Source organism: Haliotis cracherodii, unplaced genomic scaffold (genome assembly GCF_022045235.1).
Source record: "Haliotis cracherodii isolate W230 unplaced genomic scaffold, xgHalCrac1.p SCAF_9, whole genome shotgun sequence".
Lineage (NCBI taxonomy): Eukaryota > Metazoa > Mollusca > Gastropoda > Lepetellida > Haliotidae > Haliotis > Haliotis cracherodii.
Window position 1 is genome coordinate 13,306,095 of NW_027266343.1, and position 16,081 is coordinate 13,322,175.

The 16,081-nt window shown below is 37.3% G+C and overlaps 2 protein-coding genes across 2 annotated transcripts; both read right to left on the bottom strand.

The window, feature by feature from the left end:
• Positions 1-4,068: 4,068 nt before the first annotated feature.
• LOC139451741 (M-phase inducer phosphatase-like) lies at positions 4,069-5,448 on the bottom strand. Its single transcript, XM_071233055.1, has 5 exons — positions 5,389-5,448; positions 5,112-5,273; positions 4,830-4,957; positions 4,431-4,548; positions 4,069-4,236 (listed from the first exon to the last, which is right to left on the bottom strand). Exons 1-5 carry the CDS (start codon positions 5,446-5,448, stop codon positions 4,069-4,071), a joined length of 636 nt encoding a protein of 211 aa, XP_071089156.1.
• A 6,783-nt stretch (positions 5,449-12,231) lies between these two features.
• Positions 12,232-13,573, bottom strand: LOC139451742 (M-phase inducer phosphatase-like). The gene is made up of 5 exons (XM_071233056.1): positions 13,514-13,573; positions 13,237-13,398; positions 12,976-13,103; positions 12,604-12,721; positions 12,232-12,399 (listed from the first exon to the last, which is right to left on the bottom strand). The coding sequence occupies exons 1-5, from the start codon at positions 13,571-13,573 to the stop codon at positions 12,232-12,234; spliced, it is 636 nt and encodes a 211-aa protein (XP_071089157.1).
• Between the last annotated feature and the right edge of the window lie 2,508 nt (positions 13,574-16,081).

The following is a 16,081-nucleotide window of genomic DNA, read 5'->3' on the forward strand; positions in this document are numbered from 1 at the left end:
TCTGTAAAGTTGGTAAATGCTGATGACTACATTGAAGCACACAACTGTTAAAAGAATGACCACAACTCGACATAACATTGTCGATCGCAGTTACTGTTACTAGCTTGAACTGCACGCAGAAAGCGCCGAGTTGTGTTACATGCAGACCAACACTCCGCGTCATACCAGTTGTCTCCCTTCGAAGACACTTTTCTTACAAAAGTCTGCACAAGATTGAATGATACAGTTTAACATGGATAACGCCTCAGCACCTCACCATTGGCAACATAGTAATTATTTGAACAATTTGTGGGGTTCCAAGAGGCACTAATCATAAAAAGTCATAAAAAGTTAAAATCGTTTTGGGGAAAAGTGAAATAATTTTAAAATGGTGTTCTACTATAAAATGGTAAATAACAGCCTATTATCATTCTGATCTCGTTCTGGTCCACTTTAAATAATTACTTGCAAAGGAATACTTCCTATTTACAATTTACATGTATTATATGCAGAACTAAAAACTATGAAAATCCTTTTATTCCCACTACAACATACGTAACATTACGTAACATTTTATCGCCAGTTTTGAGTAACCCAGATTCCTCATGATATTTTAAACGAATTATTAATAAAATTGCTGATTGTACAAAACAGTTTTACTTTGACTGCGACTAATACTAAGATGCAGTGACTTGAATGCCTATAAGTGCGATAGACACATCTGTGAAGACCCTTCTTGTTCCCGTGGTTCGGTATGCGAGGACACTGCTTATTGTTTCTTAATATGTCTAATTTATAGAACCATAAAGAACAAACTCATACTTCTATACCATGGGATATTACTTCAGTTTGGCATCTTATGGCACTATCTTAGAAATCGGAAATGTTAAACCAAACAAGTTTGGCATCAGTACGTGATGATATTAAACAAACAAAAATATTTTCAAATTGATCATTAACCAGTTTATATAGCCTATTACACACCCAGAAACACCTTCATCTTATCCACTGGCATTATCTCCAAGTTATTGCTACCTTTACTGTAATTTCATTTTCGATTGTACGTATTACTGGAAAAGTATTCATATAAGTTGCACGACTTGTTTTCCAATCCAGTTCGTGTAAACGTATGGAAACCACAAAGGTTCACAAAGTCTTAAAACGTAAGCTTAAGATGAAATTTCAAATTGGAAAGGTATCTATTTCATGTAATGTAAGTGCCCAAATTTGGTGCCAGGATCAATATTGTTAAGATTAGTGGAATTTGAACATGTTTTCGATATCATTCATTTACTTCAAAGGACTGACATTGCATATATTATTGTAGCATTCCAGGTTCCTATACTATGAAATCGTTTTATATGGCAAACTTGTCTAGCAATTGATGCTATTATTTATCATGTTTCAGCAATGAATCTTTTGCCCCAAACATACAGAGAATAATTCAATATAACACAACAGGATTTTTAAGTCTCCCATCAGAGGTTGGGATGCACTTGTTACTGAAGTTACTTGTTCAGATTTGAACAAATTAGTAATATACATTTGCAATTTTTCATATTCGTGATAACATTTTCTGGTATAGATTCTAGTTCTTTTTTGGGTTATGTCCCATCCGGGATTCAAACCCACACTTCCAGAGTGAGGCACTCAGCGTCAGCGATCTAACCCAGCCTCCAAGGCTTTCAAGAAATGAAAGTCCGACAACTGGAAGTCTAGATTTAGACTTGTCAGAGGGGTAAAAAAGTACCTTGATCAAGTATCTTGACTACCAGTTGTCGGACTTTTATTTTGTGGAAGCCTTGGTGGCTGTGTGGGTAATTAAGATCGCTGAGCAAAGAAAACACTCGTTGATTAATTCGTTACCCAATTGATCGTTCATTGTCTATATTGTTTAATGAAGCAGTATAAACATTCACACATTAAAGGAGATCAGTTAAATATGTGGGCTTGGTGTGAATGTGCAATCGCTTGTGTCCCCCGTAGATACGTAGCTACCTATACGAAGGTGAATAGGGATTATCCCGGGGTAATCATCTAGGTAGAACTTCAAATGTATCAGCAGCCCCTGTTCTGGATAACACAGTATTCAGGTCGTTCTCGTCGTCAGTTGAATGGCAATTAAGGAAGGTTTTTAATTATTTTGTGAACAAGACATTGGATGCAGACTCACTTTCTGCATGTATTCCCGACCAGCTGGATTAGATTTGAGTATCACGTTAACATAAAATACGTAACACATCGTGAAATATTGTGCATTTCTTATTGGTTTCTTGACTCCTGTTCCATTGTTTGAACATGCATTAACACTTCACTTGCTGACTGAAACACACAAGGGTCATAAGAAAACTCTGCTGGCCCAATGTACGATTCCGACTATATCACAAGCATGTGTTTATGAATAACTATCATGGTGATGATACCAGGTGTTCGCGAAAAGGTGGGCGTATCCTGCCCCACGGTGTCACCGTCACAAACACTTCACTGGTTCAGTGGCCTAAATTCCGTTTTCCGATAAATGTAAGAATATTCACGTGTGATATAAACGACGTTACTTGGCTATTCAATGAAGTCAATCAATGTTCAGTTTACAGCTTTATAGATTCAGATTACAGATCTGGTGTTTTGGCTGACAGTTCTTCACGGCATAAACATTTATGCATTCTGAAACATAATCGGGATGTATTTCAAGTCAGTCTGTAACCTCGAAACAGATGTTTAATGCTTTAACCACGTGCGCAGCATTACCGTGGAGTCTTGACACTCAAATGACGAGCGTTTTCTCTCAGTGAGATATGAATGCTACACAAATCCATGGATATCCTAATACTTTGGAACCAAACGGGAGATTGGGCAAATGAGATAGTAACTTCATTGTTCAATGGTGTAGCAAATACCTCCGAATATGACCACACTGCCAGTTTATATGGATTTGTACTTTTTAAAACCAAATAAGATTTATAGTAAATATCCGTATAAATGATTTATATATCTTTAACACATGAATTTTACTTTCTACAATGTGTATGTTCTTTATAAGCATTGTAACTGAATGATACTAGAACCACGTGACTGTCTCAGAAGAGTTTTGCATCCTCCCCCACCCATCTGTCTGTCTGTTTGTCCCGTTCTGAGATTTTGAAGATAAATAAAGAAAACTGAATGGTATGCCATAACATCCTTTAGATCCAGACACATTATGACACATTGTTATTTTATTTTCACTTCAGTTTGCTAAACTGAAAATATATATACTGCCAATAATACACATTGTATTCCATATTCTTCCATTTTTATAATATAACAATTAATAATTCTAATTATGCTTCTGTTATTTTTCTTCATGGTCTCGTAATCTTACTTTATTCCTTGCTTATCTAATACATAAATTACGGATCACTCAGATAAAAATCAAAATCTATTGTATATGTCCGGATGTCAGCTTAATGTGGGGTAAAATCCCAATAGGCGTTGGTGATGTACATTTTAATCACTTACTTTGGTGAAAGTCACGATGACGACTGGGGCATAAGTGTCTATGGAGTGGATACTGCTTGGTGTTTAGTGTACAGACATCGAAATGTAACGAAGCTATAGTAATCATGGACCACTTGCACAGAACGATCTTAGCGCCTTTGTAACTTCCAGACTTCCATACTCTAACACAGACTTACACTAGTGTTTCAGCGCGAACGTCGACTTGTGCAAGTGGCTCCTGGACTTCACCAGATTCACGGCACATTCGACCAAATATATTGAAATTGTAATAGAACTAGACAAACAACAGAGACATATCATCGATTAAAAAGAACGTTTGTGATCTGATGTGTGAGAGTGAGGGAAGTGAGGACACTAAACGAGCTGAAGATCAGTATTTATTCATATCATACAAAGAAACAGTCGATAACAGGACGGTATCACAGTGTGGTTGACAAAACAGGTCAACGTATGTATAAAGTATTCCGTGATTACCTTAACATTCAGGCACCAACATAATCAACAATAACAGTGGCAATAAACAACAAATCTCTGAAATCCAACACTCGGACAACAGGTGACATTTCACATTTCAGCAATTCATATTCCAGATTACCATGGAGACATCTTAAGCGGAGGCGAATCTGTTATGAGACGTCGACTGCGCATGCTCTGTTTTTCTCCTGCTGTCCATGACTTGGACTTTACTCGGAAGTGACGTAGATGTTTGGAGTAATCCTGGTGCAGCATGGGGACGTAATTTCTTGGAATGCACTGAGACTGAAAGTTATAAGAAAGTATTTATTATCATACGTGTGACACATTAATTCACTGATAACACAACATCCGCAAAAAGGGTAGGACAGATAACTTTAAATTTAGAATGTATATTAAAATGAATATTAAAAGGCATGCATTTAAATAAGGACATATTTACATTTGGACCCGTCAGTTTCAAACATTCGCCAACCTACATGATGTTGTTCATAGAAGGCCTTGTATCCGCCATCTAACAGGTATACTTCCGGGTAGAAGAGGAAAGGGTAACGGTCACTGTTCAGTTTCCGGTCAAGGTTTCTAAGAAGTCTCAATCTGTATCAGAAGATACATAATTGAATCATTGTTACATAAGATAAAACAAATTAAAAAAACAACCCCTAAACAAATGTAATTATTTTGGGTAGTGCAGTAAACTTATGACCGGACGATCTTTTTCGTCGACTGTTTAAAGTGTTATACACGAGAAACAACGTACAATGTATTAACAATAGAAACTGCATCATCAATTTTCATGTGAACAATGATCTAAACGTTTAACGTCTGAGTCCTTTACGTCAACTGCAACTGTGTTTTACGTAGGAAAGAATACTTACAGTTTCGGGCCTCTCTCTGATGAAAATTCACAATGGAAGACCAGGATGTTCCGTTGAGTGGAGTTGCTCCCCTGTAGACTGGTCACTAAGTCTGTGATCAGAGCGTGGGTGTGAAGGTTCTCTGCACCCTGAAGTAAATAATGTAAGAATATAAGCTCAGCATAAACTCTCCGTAAAATATTGATGTCAGTTATTTTTTGCCTGTATTATGCAAATATATTACATGAGCAAGCAAAAACATAGATTCCATTCCATTATACAAGCTTAAAGACAGCAGTATACCTCAATGTGACCACCTTCATACTCATATGGGTAACGACAGTCAATGATCCTGTAGCTGGAAATGACGTCATCGTACTCTCCTGTCAGAAGGTGACTGACTGTGTGTGGAGTCACAGATTTGAGATCCTTGTGTTTGCCTTGTATCGTTGGGAGACTATGAACCTGAAAACATAATGGCAACTTGAAAATGTGTATTTCCCTCTCATTCAAATAGATTAAGCAATTCAGAAGATCTATATAATCAATCTTAGAATGGAAGGACGAATCCTCAACTAACCTGTGAACCATCACCGATGAGATCAACTTCATTTTGCATTTTATCAACTGCTGTCTTCATGACCTCTGATGTTACTTCGGCTTGGAGGTTATGGCCACAGCTGCCTGTTTTTTGTTTCTTGATCTGCCTTGCTTGAACATAATTAACTCCGTCATCACCATTGTCACGTTGTCTCTTCCCTCCGAACAGTGACTTCCTTTTTCCACGGAAACCAGCTTTCCTGTCATCCAAAGGTTGTGGGGACACCTGATGAAGAATACATTTAATTTCAATGTTGGCTAAACAATTACATGTAAAATGAATCAACAATTACATGTAAAATGAATCAACAATTACATGTAAAATGAATCACATTTTCTTTTTTTAAAATCATCTTATGCAACCATTCAACTATTCATTTAAACCGCCATTTAACTATCGATATCTCTCTATATCCATTGCTGCGTATATATCACTATCTGCCTTAAGTATCTGTTGTCAGTTCGATTATACATAGTTCCACAAACCTCACTGTCACTGCAAAGTGACTCAAAACCACTATCACGTGAGTCTTCGTCGTCGAAGTCAAGGCTCTTTGGGATAAAGACTTCTGGTATACATTCTCTTCTTGCCATTGTGGGACAGATTTCGTCCAACTATTCTAAATGTATATCTATGGTCAGGTATTTGCAAGTTATGCAGTTGCCAGGGGAATGATGCTGTGTCTTGCATCTGTTGTATATATACCTGTACTAAAACAACATATTTACATAACAACGACAACACTCGTTGATCGATTCGTTGAAAACTTATATAAACATTAACACATTAGAGGAGAACGGTTAAGAATGTGGGCTTGGTGTGAAAATGCGGGATCGCTTGTGTCCCTTGTAGGTATATGGAGCTACCCATACGAGGGTGTGAGGGGGATTATCCTGGGGTAATCACCAGGTAGGACATCAAATGTACCGTTAAACCATGTATTGATAACGCAGGGTTCAGTTCGTTGTGGTCGTCCGCTGAATGACAATTAAGGACGATTTTCTATTTACATGGCAAACGAGATGTTTAATTAAGGCGCATATTCAGCGTGGATTCCCTACTGGTTGTGTTAAGGTGTAAAGTAAGCAGGTTTATCAAGGGCCAGTTAGAATGATCTGGATTAGCTGGAATAGATTCATGTTTGTAGAGAATGTCTTGATAGTTAGGTGTCTATTAATCTTTAAAAGGTAGCACATGGAGAAAGTTATTGCTTTTCTTTTATTTCTTCTGTGTGTGAGTTTGCGCGCGCGCACGTGCGTGCGTGTGTGTGTGTGTGTGTGTGTGTGTGTGTGTGTGTGTTTGTGTGTGTTTTTATTCTTCTATTGCAGCTTCAGCAGAAACAAAAAATGATTTGACTTTAAGAGGTGATTACTGTGTATATGTCCAAGTATTTGCATTTTTTTGTTTTCATAGAATATAATAGATGGAAAACGTTCAAAGCTTCACGTTATTCCGACAATTATTGCTGTAAAGTTTCTTGTTGGACGTTAGACTCATTGTATAAGCACTATTTGATAGTGATCCAGATTTTTTAGAGATATTATATGATGATGGATATAATTTCTGTCACTTTGTTTTATTTAATTTTGGTATTCGGCTCAAAGTCATGTACAGTAGAACAAGAAAGATACAGAGAATATCACTCGAGACTCAGTCTTATAATAATGCCGTTTTTATACCACGAATGGGACACCAAGAATGGGCTTCACACATTGTACCAAAATAGGGAATCGAACCTAGGTATTCAGCATGCCGAGCAGACGACTTGATATAACACTCTTATGGCATTGAGAACATTGCTGGCTGTTCCAAAAATGCACACTAAATATAATCCAAACATGGCTATTTCATATCACCCAGCAAATCAGAACACTGTCCAACACTTTATATTTGTGATGGATGATTTACCTTTTGGCTGCGAATACGTTTTACATCAATATTCCTACACAAATTGAGGTGTTAATAATTAAATGTAGATGACCACAGCTCCAGCATTTGGTGTTTACATTTCGCAACGTTTGAGAAACAATCGAGCATGTTCCTTCTACCAAGATTTCAAAGAGCGTTACATGACTCTTGCTCAGACGTTGTTGTTTCTCCCTCTTACATCCCACATGTAACTAAAATAACCTGGAGTTTTGAACGATTCGTTGCAATGTTTCCCCAAAAGACTATACCCTTGCGATAACAAATGAGTCCAATATTAAATAATTCAACAATACTGATTCACTTTTAATGAATAACAACAATCTTTGGTGTATTTCTTGAGAAACCCACCACTTGTCTACAAAACTTGTCTTGTACATTAATGATATTTTGTGATGGATGGAAATCCCAAACTTCACCCTCGAACAATAAACTTGGAAGACATTTGACATCAAATATATGTAACAATACCTTCGTTTGCAAATTATCAAAAGACATTTTTGATAATTTAAGGATTAAACGATACTTTCCATGCTTGAACAGCTAAGGTGTTTTGTGTAAAATACCACGATTCTGAACACGAAAAATGGCAGCCCAGCACATTTTTGATGAAACTGTTTTCCATTCAGAAGAATGTTTCGGAACCTTTTAATCTGTCAGCCTTTCTGAACACAACTACCTTACTCTTATCAACATCTCCTTCTAGTCCACATTTATTGCAATACAAAATAACTTGTCTAGCCTCTTTTGTAAACTTAAAGCTGAGAGATCAAACGATACAATGTCACATAAATAACTCAATAAATTCTAAATTAATACACCTCTGGCTGCTGTCTGCATATGGACTTTCAACAATATCATTAACAACAAAGAGAAAAGGAAAAGGTGATAACTTGCACCCTAGACGTAGCCAAATAAACAATGAAAATGAAGTAGATCCATCCTTCACTGAAATACAAGCTTGAACTTTTTCATACCCGCTTTTTAATAATCTAAAGGTTTTACCTTTGGCATTTCCCATCAAACATTTGTAAGAAAGCCCCTTTACCTGTCTACAGAGTCAAAGGCCGACTTTAAATCAATAAAGGCGCGATACAACCGCCCATTATATTTATAGGTACTTATCAATGATGGTGCTGAGAACAGAAATATTATCGTGGGTCTAAAAACCATATTTAAACCCAGCCTGCTTCTGAATGAAAAATGTTCCCGCTTGGCCCTATGATTTCATTTATTAATAAAAACTTGGGGGAAATTTACCCGAAACTTCAAGCACGGTTATCGGTCTATAGTTTGGCGGACAGTCAAATCAACCCTTCTTAAAAGGGAAATACTAACTCAATAGGACCACTCAGGTGGATACATACCTGTAGATAAAACACTGATGAATAAAGCTTTTAGCAATTTAATGAATGAGTATGGTTTAACGCCGCTTTTAGCAATATTCCAGCACGGCGGGGGACATCATACATGGGCTTCACACATTGTACCCATGTCGGGAATCGAACCCGATTCTTCGGCGTGACGAGCGAACGCTTTAACCACTAGGCTACCCGATCGCCCCTTTTAGCAAATTAATGCTTAAATCTAGTTCATTTTCGAAAATTTCAATTGGAATTCCACTATATTCACCAGTTTGCATATCTTGAATTTCATCAATTATATCTTGATAACAGATTTCTTCATCCAAATCATCCAAATCAACGGAGGATTCTACGAGATTATCATTAACAATAAAGTGTTCCTCATCCGCTGATACATGCAATCCCTGAAAAAGCTGCTGAAAATGATTAATCCATACAGACGTATTGTTGTTGACAAAATTGATTTAACTGTTCTCCAAAATAACTTATTGTCTTTTGCAGAAAGCACATTACAAAGTCGGTCTGTAAAGTTGGTCTTATATAAGTTGCACGACTTGTTTTCCAATCCAGTTCGTGTAAACGCGTGGAAACCACAAAGGTTCATAAAGTTTTAAAACGTAAGCTTAAGATGAAATTTCAAATTGGAAAGGTATCTATTTCATGTAATGTAAGTACCCAAATTTGGTGCCAGGATCAATATTGTCCAGATTAGTGGAATTTGAACATGTTTTCGATATCATTCATTTACTTCAAAGGACTGACATTGCATATATTATTGTAGCATAACAGGTTCCTATACTATGAAATCGTTTTATATAGCAAACTTGTCTAGCAATTGATGCTATTATTTATCATGTTTCAGCAATGAATCTTTTGCCCCAAACATACAGAGAATAATTCAATATAACACAACATGATTTTTAAGTCTCCCAACAAAGGTTGGGATGCACTTGTTACTGGAGTTACTTGTTCAGATTTGAACAAATTAGTAATATACATTTGCAATTTTTCATATTCGTGATAGCATTTTCTGGTATAGATTCTAGTTCTTTTTTGGGTTATGTCCCATCCGGGATTCAAACCCACACTTCCAGAGTGAGGCACTCAGCGTCAGCGATCTAACCCAGCCTCCAAGCCTTTCAAGAAATGACAGTCCGACAACTGGAAGTCTAAATTTAGACTTGTCAGAGGGGTTAAAAAGTACCTTGATCAAGTATCTTGACTACCAGTTGTCGGACTTTTATTTTGTGGAAGCCTCGGTGGCTGTGTGGGTAATTAAGATCGCCGAGCAAAGAAAACACTCGTTGATTAATTCGTTACCCAATTGATCGTTCATTGTCTATATTGGTTAATGGAAGCAGTATAAACATTCACACATTAAAGGAGATCAGTTAAGTATGTGGGCTTGGTGTGAATGTGCGATCGCTTGTGTCCCCCGTAGATACGTAGCTACCTATACGAAGGTGAGAAGGTATTATCCCGAGGTAATCATCCAGGTAGAACTTCAAATGTATCAGCAGCCCATGTTTGGATAACACAGAATTCAGGTCGTTCTCGTCGTCAGTTAAATGGCAATTAAGGAAGATTTATATTTATTTTGTGAACAAGACATTGAATGCGGACTCACTTTCTGCATGTATTCCCGACCAGTTGGATTAGATTTAAGTATCACGTTAACATAAAATACGTAACACATCGTGAAATATTGTGCATTTCTTATTGGTTTCTTGTCCACTGTTCCATTGTTTGAACATGCATTAACACTTCACTTGCTGACTGAAACACACAAGCGTCATTAGAAAATTCTGCTGGCCAAATGTACGATTCCGACTATATCACAAGCATGTGTTTATGAATAACTATCATGGTGATGATACCAGGTGTTCGCGAAAAGGTGGGCGTATCCTGCCCCACAGGTGTCACCGTCACAAACACTTCACTGGTTCAGTGGCCTAAATTCCGTTTTCCGATACATGTAAGAATATTCACGTTTGATATAAACGACGTTAATTGGCTATTCAATGAAGTCAATCAATGTTCAGTTTACAGCTTTATATATTCAGATTACAGATCTGGTGCTTTGGCTGACAGTTCTTCACGGCATAAACATTCATGCATTCTGAAACATAACGAGGGATGTATTTCACGTCAGTCTGTAACCTCGAAACAGATGTTTAATGCTTTAACCACGTGCACAGCATTACCGTGGAGTCTTGACACTCAAATGACAAGCGATTTCTCTCAGTGAGATATGAATGCTACACCAGTCCATGGATATCCTAATACTTTGGAACCAAACGGGAGATTGGGCAAATGAGATAATAACTTCATTGTTCAATGGTGTAGCAAATACCTCCGAATATGACCACACTGCCATTTTATATGGATTTGTACTTTTCAAAACCCAATAAGATTTATAGTAAATATCCGTATAAATGATTTATATATCTTTAACACATGAATATTACTTTCTACAATGTGTATGTTCTTTATAAGCATTGTAACTGAATGATACTAGAACCACGTGACTGTCTCAGAAGAGTTTTGCATCCTCCCCCACCCATCAGTCTTGTCCAGCTCTGAGATTTTGAAGATAAATAAATAAAACTAAATGGTCTGCCATAACATCCTTTAGATCCAGACACATTATGACACATTCTTATTTTATTTTCACTTCAGTTTGCTAAACTGAAAATATATATACTGCCAATAATACACATTGTATTCCATATTCTTCCCTTTTTATAATATAACAATTAATAATTCTAATTATGCTCCTGTTATTTTTCTTCATGGTCTCGTAATCTTACTTTATTCGTTGCTTATCTAATACATAAATTACGGATCACTCAGATAAAAATCAAAATCTATTGTATATGTCCGGATGTCAGCTTAATGTGGGGTAAAATCCCAATAGGCGTTGGTGATGTATATTTTAATCACTTACTTTGGTGAAAGTCACGATGACGACTGGGACATAAGTGTATATGGAGTGGATACAGCTTGGTGTATAGTGTACAGACATCGAAATGTAACGAAGATATAGTAATCATGGACCACTTGCACAGAACGAGCTTAGCGCCTTTGTAACTTCCAGACTTCCATACTCTTACACATACTTACACTAGTGTTTCAGCGCGAACGTCGACTTGTGCAAGTGGCTCTTGGACTTCAGCAGATTCACGGCACATTCGACCAAATATATTGAAATTGTAATAGAACTAGACAAACAACAAAGACATACCATCGATTAAAAAGAACGTCTGTGATCTGACGTGTGAGAGTGAGGGAAGTGAGGACACTAAACCAGCTGAAGATCAGTATTTATTCATATCATACAAAGAAACAGTCGATAACAAGAAGGTATCACAGTGTGGTTGACAAAACAGGTCAACGTATGTATGAAATATTCCGTGATTACCTCAACATTCAGGCACCAACATAATCAACAGCGGCAATAAACAACAAATCTCTGAAATCCATCACTCGGACACCAGGTGACATATCACATTTCAGCAATTCATATTCCAGATTACCATGGAGACATCTTAAACGGAGATGAATCTATTATGAGACGTCGACTGCGCATGCTCTGTTTTTCTCCAGCTGTCCATGACTTGGACTTTACTCGGAAGTGACGTAGTTGTTTAGAGTAATCCTGGCGCAGCATTGGGACGTAGTTTCTTGGATTGCACTGAGACTGAAAGTTATAAGAAAGTACTTATTACCATACGTGTGACACATTAATTCACTGATAAAACAACATCCGCAAAAAGGGTAGGACGGATAACTTCAAATCTAGAATGTATATTAAAATAAATATTAAAAGGCATGCATTTAAATAAAGACACATTTACATTTTCCTACAAGAAGTCCCGTCAGTTTCAAACATTCGCCAACCTACCTGATGTTGTTCATAGAACTTTTTGTATCCGCCATCTAACAGGTATACTTCCGGGTAGAAGAGGAAAGGGTAACGGTCACTGTTCAGCTTCCGGTCAAGGTTTCTGAGAAGTCTCAATCTGTATCAGGAGATATATAATTGAAAATCTATGTTACATAAGATAAAACAAATGTAATTATTTTGGGTAGTGCAGTAAACTTATTACCGGATTGTCTTTTACGTCGACTGTTTCAAGTGCTATACGCAAGAAACAACATACAATGTATTAACAATAGAAACCGAAACAATAGAAAATTTTCATGTGAACAATGCTAACTTTTGAGTCTTTTACGTCAAATGCAACTTTGTTGTATGTAAGAAAAAAATACTTACAGCTTCGGGCCTCTCTCTGATGAAAATTCACAGTGGAAGACCAGGATGTTCCGTTGAGTGGAGTCCCTTCTCTGTACACTGGTCACTAAGTCTGTGATCAGAGCGTGGGTGTGAAGGTTTTCGGCACCCTGAAGTAAATGATGTAAAAAATATATGCTTAGCAACATATTGATGTCAGTTATTCCTTTAAGTATTAAGCAAAGATATTACATGAACAAACACACATGGATTACAATCTTTTATAAAAGTTTAAAGACATACCTCAATGTGACCACCTTCATACTCATATGGGTAACGACAGTCAATGATCCTGTAGCTGGAAATGACGTCATCGTACTGTCCTGCTAGAAGCTGACTGATTGTGTGTGGAGTCACAGATTTGAGATCCTTGTGTCTGCCTTGTGTAGTTGGGAGACTATGAACCTGAAAACATAATGGCAACTTGAAAATGTGTATTTCCCTCTCATTCTTATAGATTAATCAATTCACAAGATCTTTTAAATCGATATTAGAATGGAAGAATGAATCCTCAACTAACCTGTGAACCATCACCGATGAGATCAACCTCATTTTGCATTTTGTCGACGGCTGTCTTCATGACCTCTGATGTTACTTCGGCTTGGAGGTTTTGACCACAGCTGGCTGTTTTTTGTTTCTTGGTCAGCCTCGCTTGAACATAATCTCCGTCATCACCATTGTCACGTTGTCTCTTCCCTCCGAACAGTGACTTCCTTGTTCCATGCAAACCATTTCTCCTGTGATCTAAAGGTTGTGGGGACACCTGATGATGAAACACATTGAATTTAGAGTGTTAAATTTTCAAAATGTCAATCCGATTTTTATGTCTGAAAATTTTCCAGGCATTTTTTCCATACAAAGGTACTATATATTATTCATCAAATCTCGCTGTCTCTGCAGAGAGACTCAAAGAATGAATCAGTTTTCTTTTTTCTATTTCATCCATTTAACTATTATTTTTTGTGTCTCATTATTTATCCATTTATCCATTGCTGCATACTCATGATCATATGTATAAGAGGTGACTAACGGGATCGGGTGGTCAGACTCGCTGACTTGATTGATGCATGACACCGTACCCCAGAAGCATGGATCGATGCTCATGATGTCAATCACTGAATTGTCTGGTCCAGACTCGATTATTTACAGACCGCCGCCAGATAGCTGGAATATTATTGCTGAGTGCGGCGTTAAACAACAAACAAACAAGCATTATGCATATAAGACATTGTCTGTTGTATTGTGAATGATTCAACAAACCTCACAGTCACTGCAAAGTGACTCAACGCCACTGTCACGTGAGTCTTCGTCGTAGAAAACGAGACCCGTAGGGATAAAGACTTCTGGGAAAACTTGGCATTCTCTTCTTGGCATTGTATTTTTATAAATTCTTCGGAATGTTAAGAAAGTATATCTGTAATCATGTATTTGCAAGTTAGTCAGTTGCCAGGAGAATGACGCTGTGTCTTGCTTCTGTGGTATATATACCTGAACTAAAACAACATATCTACATAACAAAGACAACACTCGTTGGTCGATTCGTTACCCAATTGATTGCACTTACTTTATACTATTTAATGAAAACATTAACACATTGGAAGAGATCGGTTAAGGATGTGGGCTTGGTGTGACTGTACAATAGCTTGTGATCCCCGTTTGATTTGGAGCTACCTGTGCGAAGGTGTTTGGGGGATTATCCGACGTAATCACCAGGTACGACATCAAATGTACCGGTACCCCAACTGGTATAACCTAGCGTTCAGTTTCTTCTGGACGTCAGCTCAAAGCAGTTAAGGACGATTTGTATTTACTTAGCAAATGTTTAATTGGGGCGCACTTTCTGCATTAATTCCTGAACAAGCTGGATTAAGGCGTAACAGGCTTTAATCAACGGGTATCTTGGATGATCTGGATTAGCTGGATTAGAACCATGCTTGAAAGAGCGTGCTTTGATAGTTGGTGGACGTTAAGATAAATATGCACAAATGGTGAAATACACTGTATTTCGTATCAGTGTCATATCTTATTGTAAGTCTTGACGATACACTAACAATTCTTGTATTTACTAAATGATCAACACATATATGCAAATGAAGGCGACAAAACCCTTTTTTTTCATAAGATATCTCGAGTCGATTGTACGATTCCGACTATATCATGAGTATGTGTTATGAGTTATCCAGATCATGAATATGTGTTATGAGTAATCCAGATCATCATAATCGAATAGTTGTGATACCAGGTGCTCGTGAAAAGGTAAGTTTATCCTGCTACCAATGACACCCGTAACAATCGAATCTTAAATATAAAACGTCAACCTCAAAGACTTCTGAATAACCACCTGATGGCATCACTGATTGTCAGTGATCCCTTGATATAATTTTCACGGCTATTTTGCCTTTTACACCCAATGGAATCTGCTTCGTCATATAATCGAGATGGGGATATGTAAATACACGCATTTGTGTATGCAGTGTCCTGTTTGTTAAGTGTTTGTTAAACCACGTGTAGTAATCTAAAATAGAAATCACTTGCATTAATTTAAGAAGCTGATCAAATCGTGCCTGTCCTAATAGATCCCAAGAACAATACACACTTTCTCTTTTTCTCTGATTGAGGTTTCAAATCACAATAACAGCATCTGATTGAAACCCAATCATCATCAACGAGAAGGTTCATATTTCTAGGAAGGTCTTCCTTTCCCCGTCATTGACGGGGAACAGTGTATATTATGGAGGTTACGAAAAGTTGACAGACGGTTCCTGGACTAATCAGAGTCTAAATGGAAGGCCATTTTGGACACGAAATACCATGAAAATCGACATAGGGAGAGTATATAGTCGGCCTTTTCCCTGGCAACCCTTTGCAAAAGTAGAATATTGTGACGTGATTATAGTGACGTGCTTGAAACCTAAACCTTGCTTTGACGTCATTATCTCAAGGAGTGTCCATTGCATAACGATAACGTTGTTTGGGTAGGGAATCCACTATATATAGACAGTGATCGGTGATTCCTTAATATAAATAAGCAGCCTACCCATAACGTTTGATTTACAGTTAAGTTTTTAATAATAGAATAGTGATCAAG

What these genes read in the sequence shown, in the direction of transcription:
- LOC139451742 (XM_071233056.1), bottom strand. Translation starts at nt 13,573, where the DNA reads ATGAAGACAGCCGTCGACAAAATGCAAAATGAGGTTGATCTCATCGGT. An exon ending in TCATCGGTGATGGTTCACAG is followed by an intron (nt 13,399 to 13,513) that starts GTTAGTTGAGGA and finishes TTATGTTTTCAG; the next exon opens with GTTCATAGTCTCCCAACTAC. An exon ending in ATGAAGGTGGTCACATTGAG is followed by an intron (nt 13,104 to 13,236) that starts GTATGTCTTTAA and finishes CATTTACTTCAG; the next exon opens with GGTGCCGAAAACCTTCACAC.
- LOC139451741 (XM_071233055.1), bottom strand. Translation starts at nt 5,448, where the DNA reads ATGAAGACAGCAGTTGATAAAATGCAAAATGAAGTTGATCTCATCGGT. An exon ending in ATGAAGGTGGTCACATTGAG is followed by an intron (nt 4,958 to 5,111) that starts GTATACTGCTGT and finishes TATTTACTTCAG; the next exon opens with GGTGCAGAGAACCTTCACAC. An exon ending in TCAGAGAGAGGCCCGAAACT is followed by an intron (nt 4,549 to 4,829) that starts GTAAGTATTCTT and finishes CTTCTGATACAG; the next exon opens with ATTGAGACTTCTTAGAAACC.